At 42.9% G+C, this 20670-nt stretch overlaps 1 protein-coding gene across 1 annotated transcript in view; it reads right to left on the bottom strand.

Annotated features, from left to right (window-relative positions):
* TMEM135 (transmembrane protein 135) overlaps nucleotides 1–20670 on the bottom strand; it is a 242895-nt gene that overhangs the window by 160521 nt on the left and 61704 nt on the right. The window contains exon 4 of the mRNA XM_048494023.1: nucleotides 16698–16731. Within this exon, the coding sequence (XP_048349980.1) occupies nucleotides 16698–16731 (34 nt within the window). The remainder of the gene's footprint in view (nucleotides 1–16697; nucleotides 16732–20670) is intronic.

Raw genomic sequence — 20670 nt, 5'->3', positions numbered from 1 at the left:
AAGGGTTAAACCTAACACTCTAAATCAGCAGTTCTCAACCTGTGGATCGCAACCCCATTGGGGGTCGAATGACCCTTTCACGGGGGTCGCCTAAGACCATCGGAAAACACATATTTCCCATGGTCTTAGGAACTGAGACATAAATAATTTTATAGTTGGGGGTCACCACAACATGAGGAACTGTATTAAAGGGTCGCGGCTTTAGGAAGGTTGAGAACCACTGCTCCAAATAAACCCAACATCTAGACAGATTTTTTATATAGTTGAGAAAGGGGAGGAGCTCTACAGACGCTTCAGACCTTTCAGATTCAGAAAGTTCACAAAACCAGTCCATAATAATACTTATTAGATTAAGTATATTCTCTAAAGTTACAGCAAACACAGGCTCAGCAGAAGAAAAACCAAGAAAGAAAATTGTACGTTCTCCTTTTCTAATTTCTTGATTATTCTCCTCCCTGCCCCCACCCCCCCAAGTGGAAACTCTGGAAAACAATGAAAATATTCCTACCTTTTTTTCCTTCTGAAATGTTCTTAAAGACATTTCAAAATAGATAGCTTTAAAAATTAGCCAAGATATCATATCATACAGCATAAATATTGACGGTTCCTACACCTACTATAAATACAATGTATTAGGTTTAGAGTTAAAAGGTGAATTATTTTGCGCACACACAATTTTTCAATATAGATAATTAAAGACTGCAGTTTTTTTAATGTTATGAAGTTTAACTCGATATCCAGATATATTGCTACTCCTACCTACTGTTTGTGACCATGACTGTTTCTATCGAAATGGTATTTTTGCTTATTACAAAATATATTTTCTGATGTCTGTTTTGTTTTTTCCTACCTCTCAATTGACAAATATTGATATTTTATGAATGTACAGAATGCGTCAGTTTGCAGCTCTCTCTATTGAGTATATTTGCAATTTTGCTCGTAGAAAATGAAAGAATTCATGCTTCTAAATTCCACAAATATAACACTTCATATTTTAAAAATAAATTATGCATTTCACAATAGAAAAGGGTTTAGGTCTAATAGCAAAGTAAGCATAGCATATTTCAAATTTTCACAAAAACTTCACTTTTTCCTAAAAAAAGAAAATCAGAGTATGACTTCTGGAAACGTTGCCTCTCTAGAAGTGGTTCCAAAGACCATATGCCACATAATGGCAGTGGCGGAGGGCCAAGGGGACAGGGGGGTGCGTGGTGCACCGGGCACACGCCTGGGGGCGCATAATCGCCCCCTGGCCCCTCCCCCTTCCCTGCGACCTCTCTCCTCAGTGGCAAAGATCTATCATCAGATTCACACTTCTTCCAATATTTACTCATATGTTCCTTTTCATTTCATAGGTACTTTTTGAGGTTGCAGCAAGCAGTTTAAGTTAATAGTTCAGGGAGGTAACTGCCTGAGGAACTACAGTTCCCAGGAGACCTTGGGGCTCACAAGGTCTCCTGGGAAGTATAGTTCGTCAGGCAGCTTTCTCCTTGAACTGTAAATAGGCCGCGTTTCTAAGGCCTCAAAAAGTACTACAAAAAGGAAAGGAACGTAGGTAAGTGTGGGAAGGGAGGTGGTGTGTGTGTGGTGTGTGCGCGCAGGGGGCACCGTGGGGTGGGGCAGGGGGCGGAAAAAACACTCTGCGCACAGGGCGCAGTTTGGCCCAGCTACGCCTCTGCATAATGGTTGTCAAGTTGCAGCCAACTTATGAGACCCCATAGAGTTCTCAAGGCAAGAGATGAATTGAGGTGGGTTGCCATAGCCCTCTACGGCGCAATCTCAGACTTCTTGGTGAATTCCCTTCTAAATACTTAGCTTCCAAGATCAGGCTAGCCTGGGCCATTCAGATCAGGACAGTAGCATTCCGCCCTAGGGACATGGAGTCCCCAACGACCCCTTGCACACACCTTTCGGTCACGTGGCGGGGGCACCAAGCACCCCCACACACGATGAAAGGTATGTGGCCCAGCCGCACGTCGTTGAGCCCTGCCCCTGCCTTACTTAGAGGATGGTCATGTGACATTCACCCTCCCTCTAAACTTGATAGTACCCAATATGTGTTTACAATTATTAGTTATCATTGAAACAAACATCTCAAACAAAGGGACCTGTCCTCATAGAAGCAAGGACAATGCTTCACCAGTTGTCGGGCTTACACCTTTTAACTGCCAGGAGGCACGTATTTTCCTGAGTGGTAAAAGGGACCTATTTTTATTTGGAGATATTTTTCCAATGACCTCATTTTTAGTGTCACTCTCATACACTCAAGTACCAAGCTCAACCGTGGGCAGTAACAGAAGTAGCACAATCATGGCAGCCTACTTCAGATTTTGAAGAGCACTCAATAACGGTACACGGTGAAGTATTTTCCTCCTGCACTATGCGGACTGCAAAATCTAACAACTGCATGTTGGCAAAATGAAGACACGCACTGTTGCACTGCAAGCTCTCACACAGAGCAAATACCCTTGCTTCCCAGTAGTTTTTTAAAAGTTTAAATTTCTGCCTCAAGTCACAACTCAAGCTGCTTGTTTAGACCCTGCAGGAAACCATCGCCATAAACTCAAGTAGCTCTCTACAATAAAGTCATTTGTGCTTCAAGCTTCTGAAGGGTTACTTAGGAGAGTTAAAAACAGCAAGGCAGCATCACGTAAAAGGCAAAGCCCTAACCGCTTTGCCGGGCTCCTGCCAGACTTGCCGGCCTGAGTGACGGATGAGGTTTCCTGGGGCTAACATGCTAAAGCCAATTAGCCATGTCAATCCGCAAGTATGCCAGCTGCCGGAGCCTAACTTTATTACTGTATGATTTTAAAAAGTGAAGACATCAGCAATGTTGGGAGTTCACATGACTCCTAATTTAAAAACTTGTCTCAAAAAGATTTGCTGGGACGGCAGACAAGGACCCTTAAGCTTAAGCCTTTTGAGAAGTCAATACTAGTGCTATCCATTTTCTCTAACTTGATTATGCTATGCACTATGTTAATCAAATCAGCTTACGTTACAAACCTCAAAAAAAAAACCCGACTCGTTACAGCGTCTTCCCCTTGCTTCTGTTTCATATAACTTTCTCATTTTAAGAATATCACAGCAGTATTGTCCTTGCTGTGTTTCAAACTGCTTATTCCACAAAATACGAGACGTCTAATATATACAAGCTAACCATTTAGGGCATCGGCTTTCAAAGGGTAAGATGCATTTTGGGGAAGTGTTTCGCGCACTTACACGCTAATGCAAAACATACTCGCTCGGTGATTGCTCGGAAACATGTGCGTTTAATTTCTATTCAAGGATCTTGGTAACATTCGTCGTTCAGTGTAGCTCCTCTGTAAAGTCATCAAAACTAACTTGAATGAGAAATCATAAAGAGCAGATATGCTGTTCTCCGGTTTCTTAAATAAACCGTATCCCTACTGAATAAATACAAATAATTTTAACAGATCAGCAGCCATTTTCTCTTAACCCACGCATCATTAAAACGTGCATTACGTTTCAGGAGACACTAAAAACTTGGTTTGTAGAGGGGGGGGGCTATTTAGCAATTAGAATAAATTAACATTCTTCTTATCCCAAACTGTTTTTTTAAAATCTTTCTTAAATCTTTCTTCCATTCCATGGCACTGCTTAATTCCTTTTTATTATTACCCTAATCTAGAAACTGAGGAGAAACAGATCTGGAAGGAAATGGGAAAACTTTAGTCAAGAGGTAGTGTGATGCAGTGATGCAGTCAGACGTGAATCCGGAAGACCCAGGGTCAGAGGTGGGATCCAGCAGGTTCTCACAGGTTCCCGAGAGTAGGTTACTAAGTATTTGTGTGTGCCGAGAGGGGGTTACTAATGGGTGATTTTGCCACGTGATTTTTGCCTGAGTTACGCCCCTCCTCTCAGCAGTAGCGCGCAGAACTTGAAGCAGTCTAGCAGGAGGTGCACCGGTGTGTGTGGCAGCCTGCGCCTGCGTGCATTCGTTTCCCACCCAAGGACCGGCGCAGCGGCTGCATCCTTGCCACAGCCCCACCCAGGAATGCCCCATCCCCGGAATGCCCGGCAACGGGCCCGTTGTGCCCCGCCCAGCCCCACTGGCGTTACGCCACAGTTGGCGCTACGCCACACCACCATGGGAACTTGTTACTAAAATGTTTGGATCCCACCACTGCCCAGGGTCAAAACCTCACTCTGCTGATGGGTGGCCCTGTGCCAGTCACACTTACACAGCCTAACCTGCCTCAAAGTGGTGGTGTTGTGAGGATATCATGAAGCAGAACGGAATGATATAAGCTACTTCAGGTCCCACTGGGGAGAAAAGGGTATAAAAGGAAGTAAATAAATACACAAATTCCTCTACAAATCCAAACTCCACATATTCCTCAACTTGAAAGGGTCCATTGCCCCCATGATATTTCAAACCTCTGAAGATGCCAGTCACAGATGCAGGCAAAACGTTAGGAGCAGGATCTACCAGACCATGGCCACACAGCCCGGAATACCCACAACAAGCAGTTGAATCCAGCCATGAGAACCTTCGACAATGCATTTTACATAAAATTATTTATATTGCCAAAGGATTTGCCAGTGCTGTTCAGAAAACACAATCCACACCAGGGATCAGAAGCACAGAATAAATTGCTCCTGAGCACAACTTTCTCTAATACATAAAATGGTGGGACAGAGTTTGCTTGTGTGAAGTTGAACATTCAGTTGAACATTACAATGGTAAAAACCATTAACTGAGCAGATGCAGCTTAACTAGGGCTGAGTGACTACAGATGGGCTATAATATCAAATGTTTTTCCCCCAAAACTACTCCACTCAAATACACCCCCACAGCACCAACATTAATTTGGGTTAATGCTCAACACCACCTTGAGTTAATGCTAACCAGCAATTCTATTATCAGTTTCAAAACCTAGTTAACAATTAACCCCAGTTAGTGTTTTTCATGACTAACTTGAGGTGCCGGTGTAAGAAAAAACAGGATAAAAATCTCTAGATTAAATAAATTGTTAAGAAAGGAGGAAAAGGAAAGGGATGGGTAAAGTCACAAGCAATCCCATTATTCATCCTTTGTTCAGATACTAATAGCATTACATCACTTTGAGGACTTAGTAGTTCCATTTTAAAGCATCTTCCACAAAAGGATCGCCAATCCCATGCCAAACATCTAGCAACCTTCAAAAGCGAAAACGGAAATTCCAAAATGCTAACATCAGCCAATGTCACAAGACAATAAAATCAATTTGTCAACACTGCTCAAATCAAAAACCTCTTCTCATGGTGATTTATAATTATGTTTTTAAAGTAGTTGTACGTAATTAGACCTCGATTTTTAATTCCAATTTAAATTTTATTATTTAATTTTTTATTATTTGTTACACTGATGTACACCACATTAGAAGAAGAAGAGTTTAGATTTATATCCCCCCTTTCTCTCCTGCAGGAGACTCAAAGGGGCTTACAATCTCCTTGCCCTTCCCCCCTCACAACAAACACCCTGTGAGGTAGGTGGGGCTGAGAGAGCTCTGAGAAGCTGTGACTAGCCCAAGGTCACCCAGCTGGCGTGTGTGGGAGGAAGCCACAGAATATAAATTAGTGGCAGGGAGCCACAGAATATACATTTGGAAATAAAAGAAAAATATCAGAATCCACATTCAAATTATGAGTTGGATCCACACTAAATTTCCAGCGGCAGAATGGAACTTCCCTCCTCCCACTGCGGTCCGCTGAATTTTAGGAAATGCTGCCCCACGAGGGACAGAGGACCATGAGGAATGACAGGGATGGGGGTCAGCAGCTACAAGGGAAAATCAGCCAAAATAGCCGATTACCGGTAAGACTGGATTAGACTCTATGACTTAAAAAAAAATTGAAAACTATTATTCAAAAACAGACTTTAAATGATTGAACACTACCACCATATTCTTTACCAAAAAGAACAAAACCAAGGTATTCAAATAGTTTTTACTACCATTTAACTTCTACAGTGCTAATACAATACAGCAGGGGTCTTCAAACTATGGCCCCCCAGATGTTCATGAACTACAGTTCCCATCGGCCCTGCCACTTGACCATGCTGGCAGGGGCTGATGGGAATTGGAGTCCATGAACATCTGGAGAGCCATAGTTTGAAGACCCCTGCAATACAGTAACTGAACTATCACAATTCACCTGAATCCCTTAAGACCAAAATTCTCCGCCTTTCTTCCCAGAAACAGACAAAAGGGGCTTTAGCCACATTCACAAGTAAACCTCAATTTGTGGGGAAAAACCAACCCCAAGTCTTAAATCCAAACCCCCTGTTTTTTCTAAAAAGGGCACTCCTGGCAGCATTATCCAAAATCCCGCTTTCTATTTCGAAAGCCACATGGCATAGTGCCCGCTGGGAATAGTGTGTCAGGAGACACAACGGGATGAAGGGCTAGAGGAGAGGTGGGAAAGCTCAATTTTGCTCTCAAAGCTCCACCATCATTACTATGGATCCAAACAACAGTCCTCAGCTCATGTGCTATGCAAAACTGTAAACCAGGAAGCAAACTGCAAATTGATGTAATATTCAGATCAGATGTTTTAATGAACTGTGGTTTGTTCCTTACCTAACAAACCAGCGGTGGAAGATTTTCCATCAGTGGAAAAATCTCCACCTTACCTGTGTGAATATAGTCTCTGTTTATCTATAGATTTCAGGGCTGTTGTGCTATAAATCAATCATGTTAGATGGGCTAAACGTGGGATACAAAGAATGAATGAACTCCAGTGCTCAGACGTGGTACGTTCACTTTCTTTTGCTAATATTATTTAAATACTCCCCATTCAAATTTTCCAGAAAACCCACATCACTGCTACCAACCCAGATGACAATCCAGGTTAAAAACTTGTTTTGTAACAGAGACGAACCACAATTTGTTGAAGTGCTTATCCAGCACCACAATAATCTTAGGTTTACCGAAACTATTTCTAGTTTGCACTTTCAGTGCTGTGCATGAGAGGAAGAAGATCACATAAAGTCGACCAAGGACCTGACTCTGTCTTGTTGCAAAGAAACTGAGGTTTATCTGACATCTGAATGCAACTTGTATGACAGAAAGAGACTTGTTACCTTGAACATATCACAAAGCATTGTGGAACATAATCGGCGTTCACATTAGACAGTTTCATCAGCCCGAATAAGGACACGTTTGCAAAATGCTGCTCTAGTTTGCATGAAAACTATTTAGAGTCACGAAATTCAAACACCTGTGAGATGTTTGGGATTTCCAAATATCCTTGACTGTCAAATGTGCATTTCAAAGATATTTCATATTTGTAAAAATGTCTGGCAAAATATTTAGGAACTGTTTTGATATATTACATATAGCTATTAATAGTTACACCTAAGTATGTGACCCCGTTAATAAAAAGTTGACAAGGAGTTTAAATAGTTTCAGGCTCCTTGCTCAAGTATGTGTTTCATATATATAAGGTATTTTCCGGAAATACTAAAAATTGGGTATTTAAATGAACACTTATTGAATTCAGCTTTATTTTTAAAAAATGCATTATAAAAGTATGCTTAGACTATTCTTGTTTGGGGCTGACCTGTGTTTGACATTTTATATTCCAATAGAAAAGTTGGCCAAATCTTTGAATAGTTAAATCTGGTGTCTGGACCTGTGAATAGACAAGACAAATTGTTCTACAAACCTGCAAAGGGGCCCAAATTTGCAGGGGAAAGTGAAACATTAAAAAATGGGGTTTAAACAACATGGAGGAAAAGAGCGCCTGTATCTTTAAGCAACAGATTCCCTTGGGGGTGGTTGCTAGGCAACCAAAGCATTCTAGGCTTCAGTTTCAGTCAGTAAAAGGAAGGGGGCAGGGTCCTTTCCAGGCCTACTTTGAGGAAGGCCTTCTGGGGCCCAGGCCAAGGGTTGTTAAGTCCAGGTTGGAAAATTCTTGGGAGATCTTGTGGTGGAGTCTGAGGAAAGCGGAGTTTGGGGAGGGGGGCCGCCTCAGCCAAATACAGCGCCATAAAGTCGACCCTCCAAAGCAGTCATTTTCTCCAGGCAGACAGATCTCTTTCATATGGAAATCAGTTTTAATTCTGGAAGATCTCCAGGTTCCACCTGAAGGCTGACAACCGTAGGAATGATAGCAACAGACTTGCTACCATCCCAGTGGCATGATTCAACAAGGTCTGGTTGTTTGCTACTCTTCAACAGCAACCACCCTACGAAAGCCTGTGTGGTGTAGCGATTAGAGCAGTGGTTCTCAACCTGGGGGTCTCGACCCCTTTGGGGGGTGGAACGACCCTTTCACAGGGGTCGCCGAAGACTCTCTGCATCAGTATTCTCCATCTGTAAAATGCATAAATGTTAGGGTTGGGGGTCACCACAACATGAGGAACTGTATTAAAGGGTCGCGGCATTAGGAAGGTTGAGAACCACTGGATTAGAGCTTTAGAGTAGGGTCTGGGAGACCCAGGTTAGAATCCCCAGTCCCATACTTTCAGTCTAACCTACATCACTGTATGGATGAAAAGGAGAGGTGAATATTGTAAGCTGCTTTGGTCTCCACTGCAGAGAAAGGTGGGGCATACAGAAAGTGAATAAATAATAAATATAGCTGAATATGGGATGCAAATAAAAAGACAGGTTGGTTAATGGCTGAGAAGAAGAGGATGGGGCAGGGAAAGCGGAGAGGATATGGAAATTGCCAGAAGGAGGAAATCATTATAATAGTGTGAGGAGGGGGATAGAAGAGAAAGTGAGGTGGCAGCCTACAAGTCTTTGAAGGCTCCCTACTATGCAAGTGGGCATGACCCAGTGGTCAGCACCACGCAACTGGGCCACAGAATTCCCAGACAGAGGTTGCGTTGGGTTGGAGGGAGCTGAAGATAAAGGCAGGCTTGCTGTTGCGTGGAAGGAAGACAGCGTTATCAACTCCAGATTAGGAAATAACTGGAGATTTGGAGGGTAGACCTTGGGGATGGTGGGGTTTGAGGAAGGGAGGGGCCTCAGAGGGGAGGGTATAATGCCACAGACTCCTCTCTCCAAAGCAGTCATTTCCTTCATGGGAACCAGAGTTGCCAGCCTGCGGGCGGAGGTTAAAGATAACCTGAAATTAGAGTTCTTTGAGGGTGTAAACAGGCATGTGGACAGGGGGTGAGCAGTGGACATTGTCTACTTGGATTTCCAAAAGGCTTTTGACAAAGTTCCTCACCAGAGACTGTTGAGAAAACTCAGCAATGAAGGAATAAGAGAATCACTCCTATGGATTAAAACTGGTTGAGAAAACAGGAAACAAAGTGGGTGTAAATGGGAAGTTCTCACAATGGAGAGATGCTCCGAGTGGTGTCCCCAAGGATCCGTTTGGGACCTGTGCTCTTTAACCCTATCCATAAATGACCTGGAAGTAGGGGTGGGTGCGTGGTATTAAGTTTGCAGATGATACCAAATTATGTAGGGTGGTAAGAACCACAAAGGATTGCGAAGAGCTCCAAGCGGACCTTGACAAATTAGATGAGTGGGCTCAGAAATGGCAAATGCAGTTCAATGTAGCAAAATGTAAAGTGATGCACATAGGGCAAAAATCAAACTTCACATACACGCTACAGGGGTCAGTGCTATCAGTCACAGACCAGGAGAAAGGGATTTAAGTCTTAGTTGATAGTTCCATGGGAATGTCAACTCAATGCATAGCAGCACAATGAAAAGGCAAACTCTATGCTGGGGATCATTAGAAAGGAATTGATAATAAAACTGCAAGTTGTCATGCCCTTATATAAAGCAGTGGTGCGACCACACTTGGAGTACTGTGTCCAGTTCTGGTGCATCTCCAAAAGGATATTGAGGAGATAGAAAAAAAAGTGCAGAGAAAGGGCAACAAGGATGATTGAGGGACTGGAGCACCTTCCTATGAGGAGAAGGCTGCAGCGTTTGGGAGGACTCTTTAGTTTGAGGCTGAAGGGGGGATATGTTGGGGTAAAAAAATTATGCATGGGGTAGAAAATGTTGACAGAGACATTTTTCTCTCTTTCCCACAATACTAGAACCAGGGGACATTCATTGAAAATGCTGGGGGAAGAATTAGGACTAATAAAAGGCACTTGCCCCTGCATAGCGTGTGATTGGTGTTTGGAATATGCTGCCACAGGAGGTGGTGATGGCCACTAACCTGGATAGCTTTAAAAGGGGCTTGGACAGATTTATGGAGGAGAAGTTGATTGATGGCTACCAATCTTGATCCTCTTTGATCTGAGATTGCAAATGCCTTAACAGACCAGGTGATCGGGAGCAACAGCCGCAGAAGGCCATTGCTTTCACCTCACCATGTGAGCTCCCAAAGGCACCTGGTGGGCCACTGCGAGTAGCAGAGAGCTGGACTAGATGGACTTTGGTCTGATCCAGCTGGCTTGTTCTTATGTTCTTATGTTCTTAAATTACAACCGATCTCCAAATGACAGAGAGGAGAAAATGGTTCCACCTTCAAATCTCCAGAACTTTATCAGTGCAGCAATGGCATCACCATCCAGGGGACCTGTTCTATGTAGTGGAGAAATCTGTTGGGATTCCAGATGTCTACGTTGGCAAACCCTAGAGGGAGAGAAGGAAGCAGGAAAAGGGGAGATGCTGTGGGAGCTTTCAGGAAAGGGAAAGAGGAACTTGTGGGGGAGGGGAAAGAGAAATGCCTCCTGCAAGTTCTTGCAAGCTCCCACTTTTTCTCTAACTCCCTATGCTGCCGCCACCACCACCACCACCACCACCCCGGACGCGAATACTTGTATACATAAAGCAGCATAAAATATCACCAGTTACCCTTCAAAGATCTGCTGCTTTTACATAGGATTTCTTGTGGTAACACAACAAATTTCATCAACACTAAAATGCAGCAGTCTTCTCAAATACCAATTGATGCATCCATGTCTGCTCTATCATAACCCTCATTCGCCCCACCTTTCATAAGATCATTTTCTTGACAATGAAATACAAACGGTCTCCAAAAAAAAAGAACATTCTCTGGCCTTCTGTATTTTATAACCTTCATCCCGTTCGACTGCATGTGATGTGATACAATTTGTCACTAAGGCCCTTTCCGCATGGGCCGTTTACAGTGCCCTACGGACGGCAAAAACGCCGCTGCTTCGCAGCCGTGCCGCCCTCGCTCCCCCCCAGCGGTGCGAAGCCGCCATTTTCCCACCTCGCTCCCTGAGTGAGGTTTTTGGAAAACAGCAGCTTCCAGCCGCTGCTGTGCGAACGGCAGCAGCTGGAAGGCGCCACCCCCCCTTCCCAATCGACTTACCTTCCCTGCGACCTTCCAGCACATTGCCGAGGCCTGGGGACACGCCCCCCTGCCCTGCGACTCTGGAGCAGTCGCGCAGGGCAGGGGGGAGTGTCCCCTGGCCTCGGCGACGTGCCGGAAGGTCGCAGGGAAGGTAAGTCGATCGGGAGGCTGTGTAGCGTGGCGCCGTCTTCCCTGTAGTTACCAGGACCGTTCATGCGAACGGTCCCAGGGGGGGTTGGGTCGGCATCATGTATGCCGACCCAACCCCCAGCGTGGCCATGCAGAAGCGGCCTAAGAGAACAGGAACATTCTAACCTTCTCCGGTTCGCTCTCCTTTGGGTATCTTTTCAAGCATGTTTTTGCTTATATTTTATGTTGTTTGCACAGGAGGGAGAGTTCTGTTTCTTTTCATTACCACTGGGCATTCCTTACACCATGTATCATGGTGTAGACTGAAGACTTCTTCACTGATCAGAAAAGCCACTATGACCACGGCTACTGAGATACCTCTGACAAAAGGGGAAAAGGGCCAATACATTTTATTCTTCTCACTGTTAAATGTCACAAAATTGTGTCTTTCCCCTTTATGTGCTGTTGCACAAGCTGAACCCTTGAGAAAGGTCTGGCTATATACCAGTGATGGCGAACCTTTTAGAGACCGGGTGCTCAAACTGCAACCCAAAACCCACTTATTTATTGCAAAGTGCCAATACGGCAATTTAACCTGAATACGGAGGTTTTAGTTCAGAAAAAACAACTCATACATTAACATCTTTTGTCTGAAACGAAAAACACAACAACAGAGCATTCAATGATACAACAACATTTTATTGAAAGGTAAAAGTCTGCATTTGGCATGCTTTTGAACAATTTATGTGATTTTTGCTGTTGTATGCATGCTGATAATTTGTCTAACCTTGGCTCATAATTTGTAAGTTTGAGAGCAACACATGCAGCACTCAAGTCATCTGTTAGCCTGTTTCTTGTGTCAGATTTGAAGGGGGAGGGGGAGATGACAGCATGCGTGCCCACAGAGAGGGCTCTTGAGTGTCAGCCTTTCTGGGGCCTCAAGGCTAAGTGCACATAGAAGTCTCGGCCATCATGGCTATATACCATTAAACTCTCACAAGCCCTTTGGAACCAAGACTTTTGAGGTGATCCCTCCATAAGTGTTTCTCCTGACAGAGTGGCAGCTTGTGATTGTAAAACTCAAGAAATGGTGGCATAACATTTATAGAATTCCCTGCCCAGAGAGGCCCACCTGGCCAGCTCTTTGAAGCTTTATTAGAAGGCTACTGAAAACAACTCTTTTCTAAAAATTGTTTGCTCTGAGGAATCACAATTGGAGCTAGACTTTTTTGTGCTGAATGTATATTTTTTTTCCTGTAGGTATTGTCTTGATTTTATTTTTGTCTGCTGGGACATTTTGTAGCATTGCATTTTTCATCGCTTCAGCAGTTTGAACGAGGAAGCAGTACATAACATTAAGAAACAAAATGAAATGAAAAAGTAGTCTGCATACTAATAGTTGTGCGACTGAATATTACAGTAGCAATATCCAGTATTCTGAATATGGATTACTTCTCTCAACTCATTCATTTTTTCCCTTCCTTGTAAGATTCCAGTATTTTAATCTTCTATCTGAAATATTTATACAACCACCTTTTCCCAGACTAATTCAGGTCCCAAGGTGGTTACACAATACTGTAAAATACAATAAAACTGTATGCAACCACCTAATGTTACATGTTTTAAAAGATAAATACATTAAAAACTACATTAATATTGCCATTCTAAAACACCTTGGGCGCAGCTGGAAAAATATTCCCTTTGGCCTAGACTCTAAGTACCCCCAAAAACTCAGTGGAATAATTCCATTTTACACCCCCCCCCCCAAAAGCCAGGAGGCTGGAAGCCCCCTGACCTCTTCCGGGAGGCTGTTCCACGGGCATGTCACAGTTACTGAAAAAGTCGGAGCCCAGGGGCATTGCAGAACGCGTCCCAGACAAAAAGGGGCACAGACAAGAGACCCTGCCGGCAAGACTGAAGCTGCTGAACAGAGAATACATTTCACACATTTTCATGACTTCTTCCCCCTCTTGCTTCAAAACACTTCACTGCAAAAGAGAATTTTGCCAGCTTCTCATCCGCTGCGCTTCTGACTTTTCAAGACTGCTAAGAGGGGATCTTATTCGCCAGCCCTCTCCTCTCCTTATGACTGCGGTGATCACATTTCACTTTCGCCCTCCACTGGAATCTCGGAGTTCTCTTTGATCCCAATATATCTTTAAAGGATTGTCTTATATACACATATATGTTACCCATACATCCCCTTTTACCATCTTAGAAATGTCTTGACTTCAACATGTGCAATCCAAAATAGATCTGGGAAGGCTCGTGAATGTTTGCACAGTCTCCGGGACCAGCTACTATCCGTTCTCCATTCCTTGGCATTATAAACACGTTGATTCATTGATTGCAACTGGTTTGGATTCTGAAGTCGACATTCTCAGCTACATTCAATCTAATATTACCTTACAAACTTTTGTTTTTGCACCGACTTCCAGAGAGGTCAAGGGTCAGCTGTAAAACACTCATGTCCAAAATAAAGCCCCTCCAGTACAGTATAAATTTACGTTATCTGCCCCTATTTGGCTACTTTTGGAAGCATTCCTCTTTCAGACTATTTTTTTTCTTCTGAACTGCCATTGGGCCAAAAATACAAGAGTATGAAGTGATAAGAAACACAGTGGTTCTCCCGCCACTCCCTGGGTACAGAATGGATCCATAATAATGAATGGATGATCTTGTGCAGCAGTGGCGTAGGAGGTTAAGAGCTCGTGTATCTAATCTGGAGGAACAGGGTTTGATTCCCCGCTTTGCCGCTTGAGCTGTGGAGGCTTATCTGGGGAATTCAGATTAGCCTGTACACTCCCACACACGTTAGCTGGTTGACCTTGGGCTAGTCACAGCTTCTCGGAGCTCTCTCAGCCACACCCACCTCACAGGGTGTTTGTTGTGGGGGGGGAAGGGCAAGGAGATTGTAAACCCCTTTGAGTCTCCTGCAGGAGAGAAAGCGGGGATATAAATCCAAACTACTACTACTACTACTACTACTACTACTACTACTACTACTTCTTCTTCTTCTTTTCTTCTTCTTCTTGTGCGTTATAATTCAAACAGTTCACATCAGAAGTTAGATTCACAGCTCTTGTGGTTCTCCTTTCACATTAAAAGAGCGGTCGTATTGATTTTTATTATTGAGCCTTTAACTCAGTGCGTTTGATAGAGGGGGGGATAGATTCATCTTAAGAGACATGCATAGGCTTCAGTGTGTGTTCACATGGAATTCTTTCAAACAGAGAACTGATGGCAACTGAAAGGGAAAAAAATCTAACTTAACTTTTGAAAAAATGTACTTAGAAAAATCGAATTTGTGTACCCAGACACAAGGCTGATCACAATGCTTACATCTATCAGGTTCAGGACACATGATTGTTTTCTTCAGATTGCTGAAGAGGGCAAAGATTGACAGGGTAACCCTATGCCAGTGATGGCGAACCTTTTCGAGACCGAGTGCCCAAATTGCAACCCAAAACCCGCTCATTTATCGCAAAGTGCCAACATGGCAATTTTTCCTAAATACTGAGCTTTTCACTTAGAAAAAACGGTTGGCTCCGAGGAACGCGTTACTTGGGAGTAAGCTTGGTGGTAGTCGATGGCTTTGCTTTGAAGCAACCATGCAACTCTTCCAATGGGTGAATCACGACCCCAGGAGGGTTTACTCAGAAGCAAGCCCCACTGCCAGCAACTGAGCTGCCACTTCCAGGCTATTAAGGGTGCTTTTAGTTCTTCTCGCCGCGATGAAAATCAAGTGGGTTTAACAATGTTTTTTAACAGGGTTACCTACATCTACTTCCTCAAAACTGGGTCTTAAGTTTAATGCTAATAATCGAGCCCAGTGGCCCAGGCCAGCCTAGATGTGTTGGGGACACTCTGTTTGGCGCTGCAAGCCCACAGAGAGGGTTTCCTGAGTGCCACCTCTGGCAGCACTCCGGTACATAGGTTCGGCCACGCATCACTGCCCTATGCAGAGCTACTCCAGTTTAAACCAACTGAAATGAATAGGCTTAGATTAGACTAGTTCTCCTTAGGACTGCACTGTTAGTAGTTCCAGAGTGATACCAGGAAAGCCTATCTTCAGACTTTTGGGGGGGAGGGGGGATTTTTGCTGGGATCAGCTACAATGCCCCATCACTCATAATCTTGATATTATGTACAGTTTATGGAACACAGAAAGTTTAATCTTGCCTATCTTGATTCGAGGGTTTGATATCAAGAGGATCTGTCAGACGCATGACTTCATTCTTCCCACACTAGAATGCAGGGATTCAGATCATGCCCTGCCTGAGGGTGAAGCTACTGGAATCTGATTAACAACAGGCTGGCCTCGGGATTGCGCACCTGGCCCCAGTCCTACGATGAATTTGCAAATGTCCACACCCTAATCTCATCAAGGAACCTCAGGTATTGTCCCAACCCTCACATATTGTCCCGCACCCTTTCGCTTAACATTAACTTAATCCTAGAAACCTCCTGTCAAGCTATTAAGGATCGTCAAGCTTTCTCGTTGTAAGCTATTCTCATTGTCAAACTATTGTAATTCTTTGTTTTAATCTCATCAGCACCACTCAAAACTCATCAAGTTGTGGGCTCTCCCAGATTCTAGCCCCATCAAATAATTTTCAACCGCCTTGTCTATGCCTGGGAAAGGAACTCTGCATTGTCCCAGGAAGACTGCCCCTCTTATCATCGCCGGAGGGTGATTTTTAACTTGGGCTCGTCACAGTTCTCTCAGAACTCTCTCAGCCCCACCTACCTCACACAGGTGACTGTAGGAATACAAAAGACACAGACTATTCGCTATATTTATTTCTTATAAGAAATTCTGAATGAAATGTTGTGAATGAAATGCTATTGTAATTTGTAATATTGCTATGGAATGTTGTTGATGTATCATTGTGCACTGTTAGTGTCAATATGGCATATAGCACATTTATTGAGCTCTGGAGCCTGCTTTGAGTTTACTGACTTTTTGCTTTGGCCAAGCCTTTTACTTTTTCAAAAATGCTACTAGAACACGGCCATACAGCCCGGAAACCACACAACACCCCAGTGATTCCGGCCGTGAAAGCCTTTGACAATACTTGCATTAATTGGATAGAAAAAAAAACATGTTTACCCATGTGCGCTACATAACAGTTATAAACATAGCCAGATTGTTCACAGCTGACATTCAATATCCCAGAATTAATTGTTGAGTACTAGGTATCAGTTAAGTTTCTATGATATCTTCAATAAATTTAAGGGGAATGCAATTAAACAGATCCAAAACAGCTTTCAAAATCATGCTGTTTGTATGCATACATGTCATTAAAAGCATTACTTACCAAATTAGCCATGTAAATTGTAAGAAGTCCTCTCCTACAAACAAAAAAACACACACAGAACAAATTACTAAAGCCATATTGAGGTTAATTCCATACAACACAACCAACAATTAATAATGTTGCTGTTTTGTCTGGGATAACACTCTGTTGAAATACAACAATTGTTCCATTCATACTGGTGGCTTGGATAATTAGTGAAAATCAGACTGCCAGTAGAGTAACAGCAATTTCTAAGTATTTCTAACTGCTGCTTGTTCTCATACAGAGTTAAAATCAGGGTGGATAATAGTCAATGGTTTTTAAAAAAAAAACTAAAATCAGATTTTTAAAAAATTTAATTGGATTTATTTCAAATCAGATTTTTAAAGAATTTAATTGGATTTATTTCAAATCAGATTTTTGAAATAAAAAGCTTTTTGAGAAAATATCTATCCAAAATGGTTTTCTATTTAAGATACATTATAGTCCAAATGTTATTCATCATTAAGGATTTGTTTTCAATTATTTAACATTAAGATATATATTCATCATGCAATGTTCAAATATTTTTGTAAATAAATTATACTAATTCATTCACAATGTCATCCTCTTCCAGAGGTTTCTGTAAGAATATTTTGGGAAGTTTTTCCAGCTAGAAGGTTTTATCACATATGCTTAGTTTTGGCGTTCTCAAACATGTGACTTTGTATCTGCAGAGATAACACGCCTTCTCCTCCCAGGGAAAATGTTATAAAATAAATATACCGAGTTGAGAGCAAATCAAGCAATTTACCTTCCTAACAGCTGCCTAATACCAAGTGAGCCACAATTCCAGATCTAGAACTATGGGAGGAGGGGGTGTCTGGAGGATGTCTGAAATAACAAAGCATGTTTAAGTTATGCTTAATCATTCACGCCCACCTATTTCCTACTTTTAGCTGAAGTCCCGACAACTGAAATGCCGGTGCAAAAGTTCACCAAAAAGCAACAAGAACAGCTAAGCTTTCAAAAACATGACCGAGAACGCAAAAACACCAACTTAAGCGGGGAGTTTTCAATATTTAAAACAAAAAAAAGCAAAGGTTGTTATGAAACCAAATATCTGTGGCACATGGCTTACTGATTCCCAGTCAGCGCTTCCAATCGCCGCTTCAGACCTCAAAAGGCTCCTTCGGAGTACAGTAGACTAAATACTACAGATACAGCAGGAAAGTCCTTTAAGACTGGGTATCTGCTCAGAGTAAATATGTGCTATAATCTGAATCAGAACCAGACAACGATCAAGCGAGCTGAAGGGTTAAGGAACAGGGCTTACAGGCTTCAAACCATCTAAAAAAATTATGATAAAGGCATCAAGAGATGAGAAAAGACAGGAAATATGCTCTTTGTTTCTTTTTTAAAAATAATCAGAAAAGCTTGGCCATCCTGAAACTGCTGTGGGGCCCAGTGCTAGAGCACCAGCTTTGTATGATACAGGTGCAACCCCTGGCATCGCCAATTGAAGGATCTTGACTTGCACTTTCGAGATGCAATGTCCAGTTCACAGTGCAGCACATCTCAAAAAGGATACTCAGAAAGAGATAGAAAAAAAGTGCAGAGAAAGGGCAACCTTAAGGATGATTGAGGGACTGGAGCACCTTCCTACCTGGAGAGGCTACTGGCGTTTGGGACTCTTTAGTTTGGAGAGAGGAAACTGTACTGAGGGGATATGATTGAAGATCTATAAAATTATGCATGGGGTAGAAAATGATGACAGAGAGAAATTTTCTCTCTTTCTCCTGGCATCACCTAGAACCAGGGGGGCATTCATTGAAAATGCTGGGAGGGGGGGAAGAATTGGGACTAATAAAGGAAACACTTCTTCATACAGCGTGTGATTGGTGTTTGGAATATGTCTACCACAGGAGGTGGTGATGGCCACTAACCTGGATAGCTTTAAAAGAAAGAGAGGCTTGGACAGATTTATGGAGAAGTCGATCTATGGCTACCAATCTTGATCCTCCTTGATCTCAGATTGCAAATGCCTTAACAGACCAGGTGATTGGGAGCAACAGCCGCAGAAGGCCATTGCTTTCACATCCTGCATGTGAGCTCCCAAACGCACCGGGAGGCCACTGCGAGTAGCAGAGTGCTGGACTAGATGGACTCTGGTCTGATCCAGCTGGCTTGTTCTTATGTTCTAAGGATCTTTACTCATCATGCATTCGGACAGATGTTTCTTTGCTCCAGAGGGCTTCCAGACAGCACAGGAAGGCAGAACAAAATGGAGAACCCCTAGCCAACTGAAAGCCCTCCGTAAGCGTTAACACCAATTCTCTCAGCCCCGCCTACCTCACCAGGTACCTGTTGTGGGAGGGCGGGGAGGAGATTGTGAGCCAATCTCTGCCAGGGAAGATGGGATATTATTATTATTATTATTATTATTATTATTATTATTATTATTATTATTATTATTATTATTATTATTATTAATAATAATAATAATAATAATAATAATAATAATAATAATAATAATAATAATAATAATAATAATAATAATAATAATAATAATAATTCTTCGATTTGATAAACCGCCCTACCTCCAAAGGGCTCAGGGCGGTGTACAACAGGACAACAACAAACACAGTAAAAACAAATAGAATAATCCCAGTTAAGAATAATACAGCCCCAGTCAGGTCTTCCCACAACAGCGTTAATAATTAATAAATAAGAGGTGCCCGGCATCACACCCCAGTGATCAAACCCTGGGAGGGCCATGTCAAACACATGGTCAGTGTACAGCAGAGGGGCTGGCCTTCCACGCCGCCCCCCCCAAAAGCCCGGTGGAACAGCACAGTTTTGCAGGCCCTGCGGAACTCTCCAAGGTCCCGCAGGGCCCTAACTGCTGGAGGAAGAACGTTCCACCAGGCAGGGGCCAGGGCAGTAAACGCCCTGGCTCACGGGGAGGCCAGCCGCATCATAGAGGAGTGGAGGCCAGCCGCATTATCAAATCCAATAAAATAAATAAGCTGCTTTGAGACTCCCTACAGTGGACAAAAGCACAGTATAAAAACCAATTCTTCTTCTTTCATTTAATTTTGTCCGGGAAGCAGGGCACAAGTGAGTGAATTCTGTGTGCCTGATCCTTCATGGTATTCCCCAGTTCATTGTTCATGTTGGCTTCCTAGCAAAAGAGTGGTACATATAAGTCCAATTCTAACTGGTGCATAAACTTAGCAATACTTGCTTTTTGCTAAGGAGGGATTTTCCTTCTGAGTTTGGATACAGGCCCCTGATCCAAGTTAGGTGCTTGAAGCCTAGAGTCAGGAAACAATCTTGGAAACTAAGTGAAGTACCTGCAGCTTCCAGGACAGAGAAGTCATGGAAAGGTAAAGGTTGCCCCTGTGCAAAAACCGGATCACTACAGACCAATGCAGTAATGCCATATTTACTAGGCAGACTATGTTGGTGGTGGTTTGCCACTGCCTCCCCAGTCATCTACGCTTTACACCCAGCAAGCAGGGTGCTGATTTTACCAACTTTGTAAAGATGCAAGGCTGAGTCAACCTTGAGACAGCTACCGCCAACCGACTTCCATTGGGATTGAAAGAGCTGTACTTAATATTTACACCTTGCCAAGAAGAAAGTCAAGGAATCCCATTTTTTTTCTTTTCCACTATATCTTCTGCAGTAATCTTTCGTAAGAGTGCACCCACATATCATATAAGTGCCCACCTACGCTGCTACTTTCTTGAAAGAGAGTTTAAGAGCAAATTCATATGGGGAACCTAGAACCTTGGCCAGAGCATGACATAGCTCTTCCCATAATTTGCCTTTGATGGGTAGTGGTACTTCTGGGTAGAAAAACAGAGAGCATTCCAAAGGATGCCCTTGTCTTTGAACCAACGAACGCAGGAATCCAATAAACAAAATAAAAAGATCTTTGAGGAACGTCAGAAATGAAACCATCATGAACTCACATGATATATATGAGAAAATGACTGATCTCCCCCCC

This window comes from Sphaerodactylus townsendi, linkage group LG04 (assembly GCF_021028975.2).
Source record: "Sphaerodactylus townsendi isolate TG3544 linkage group LG04, MPM_Stown_v2.3, whole genome shotgun sequence".
Classification (NCBI taxonomy): domain Eukaryota; kingdom Metazoa; phylum Chordata; class Lepidosauria; order Squamata; family Sphaerodactylidae; genus Sphaerodactylus; species Sphaerodactylus townsendi.
This window is presented reverse-complemented; position numbering and strand designations above follow the sequence as displayed.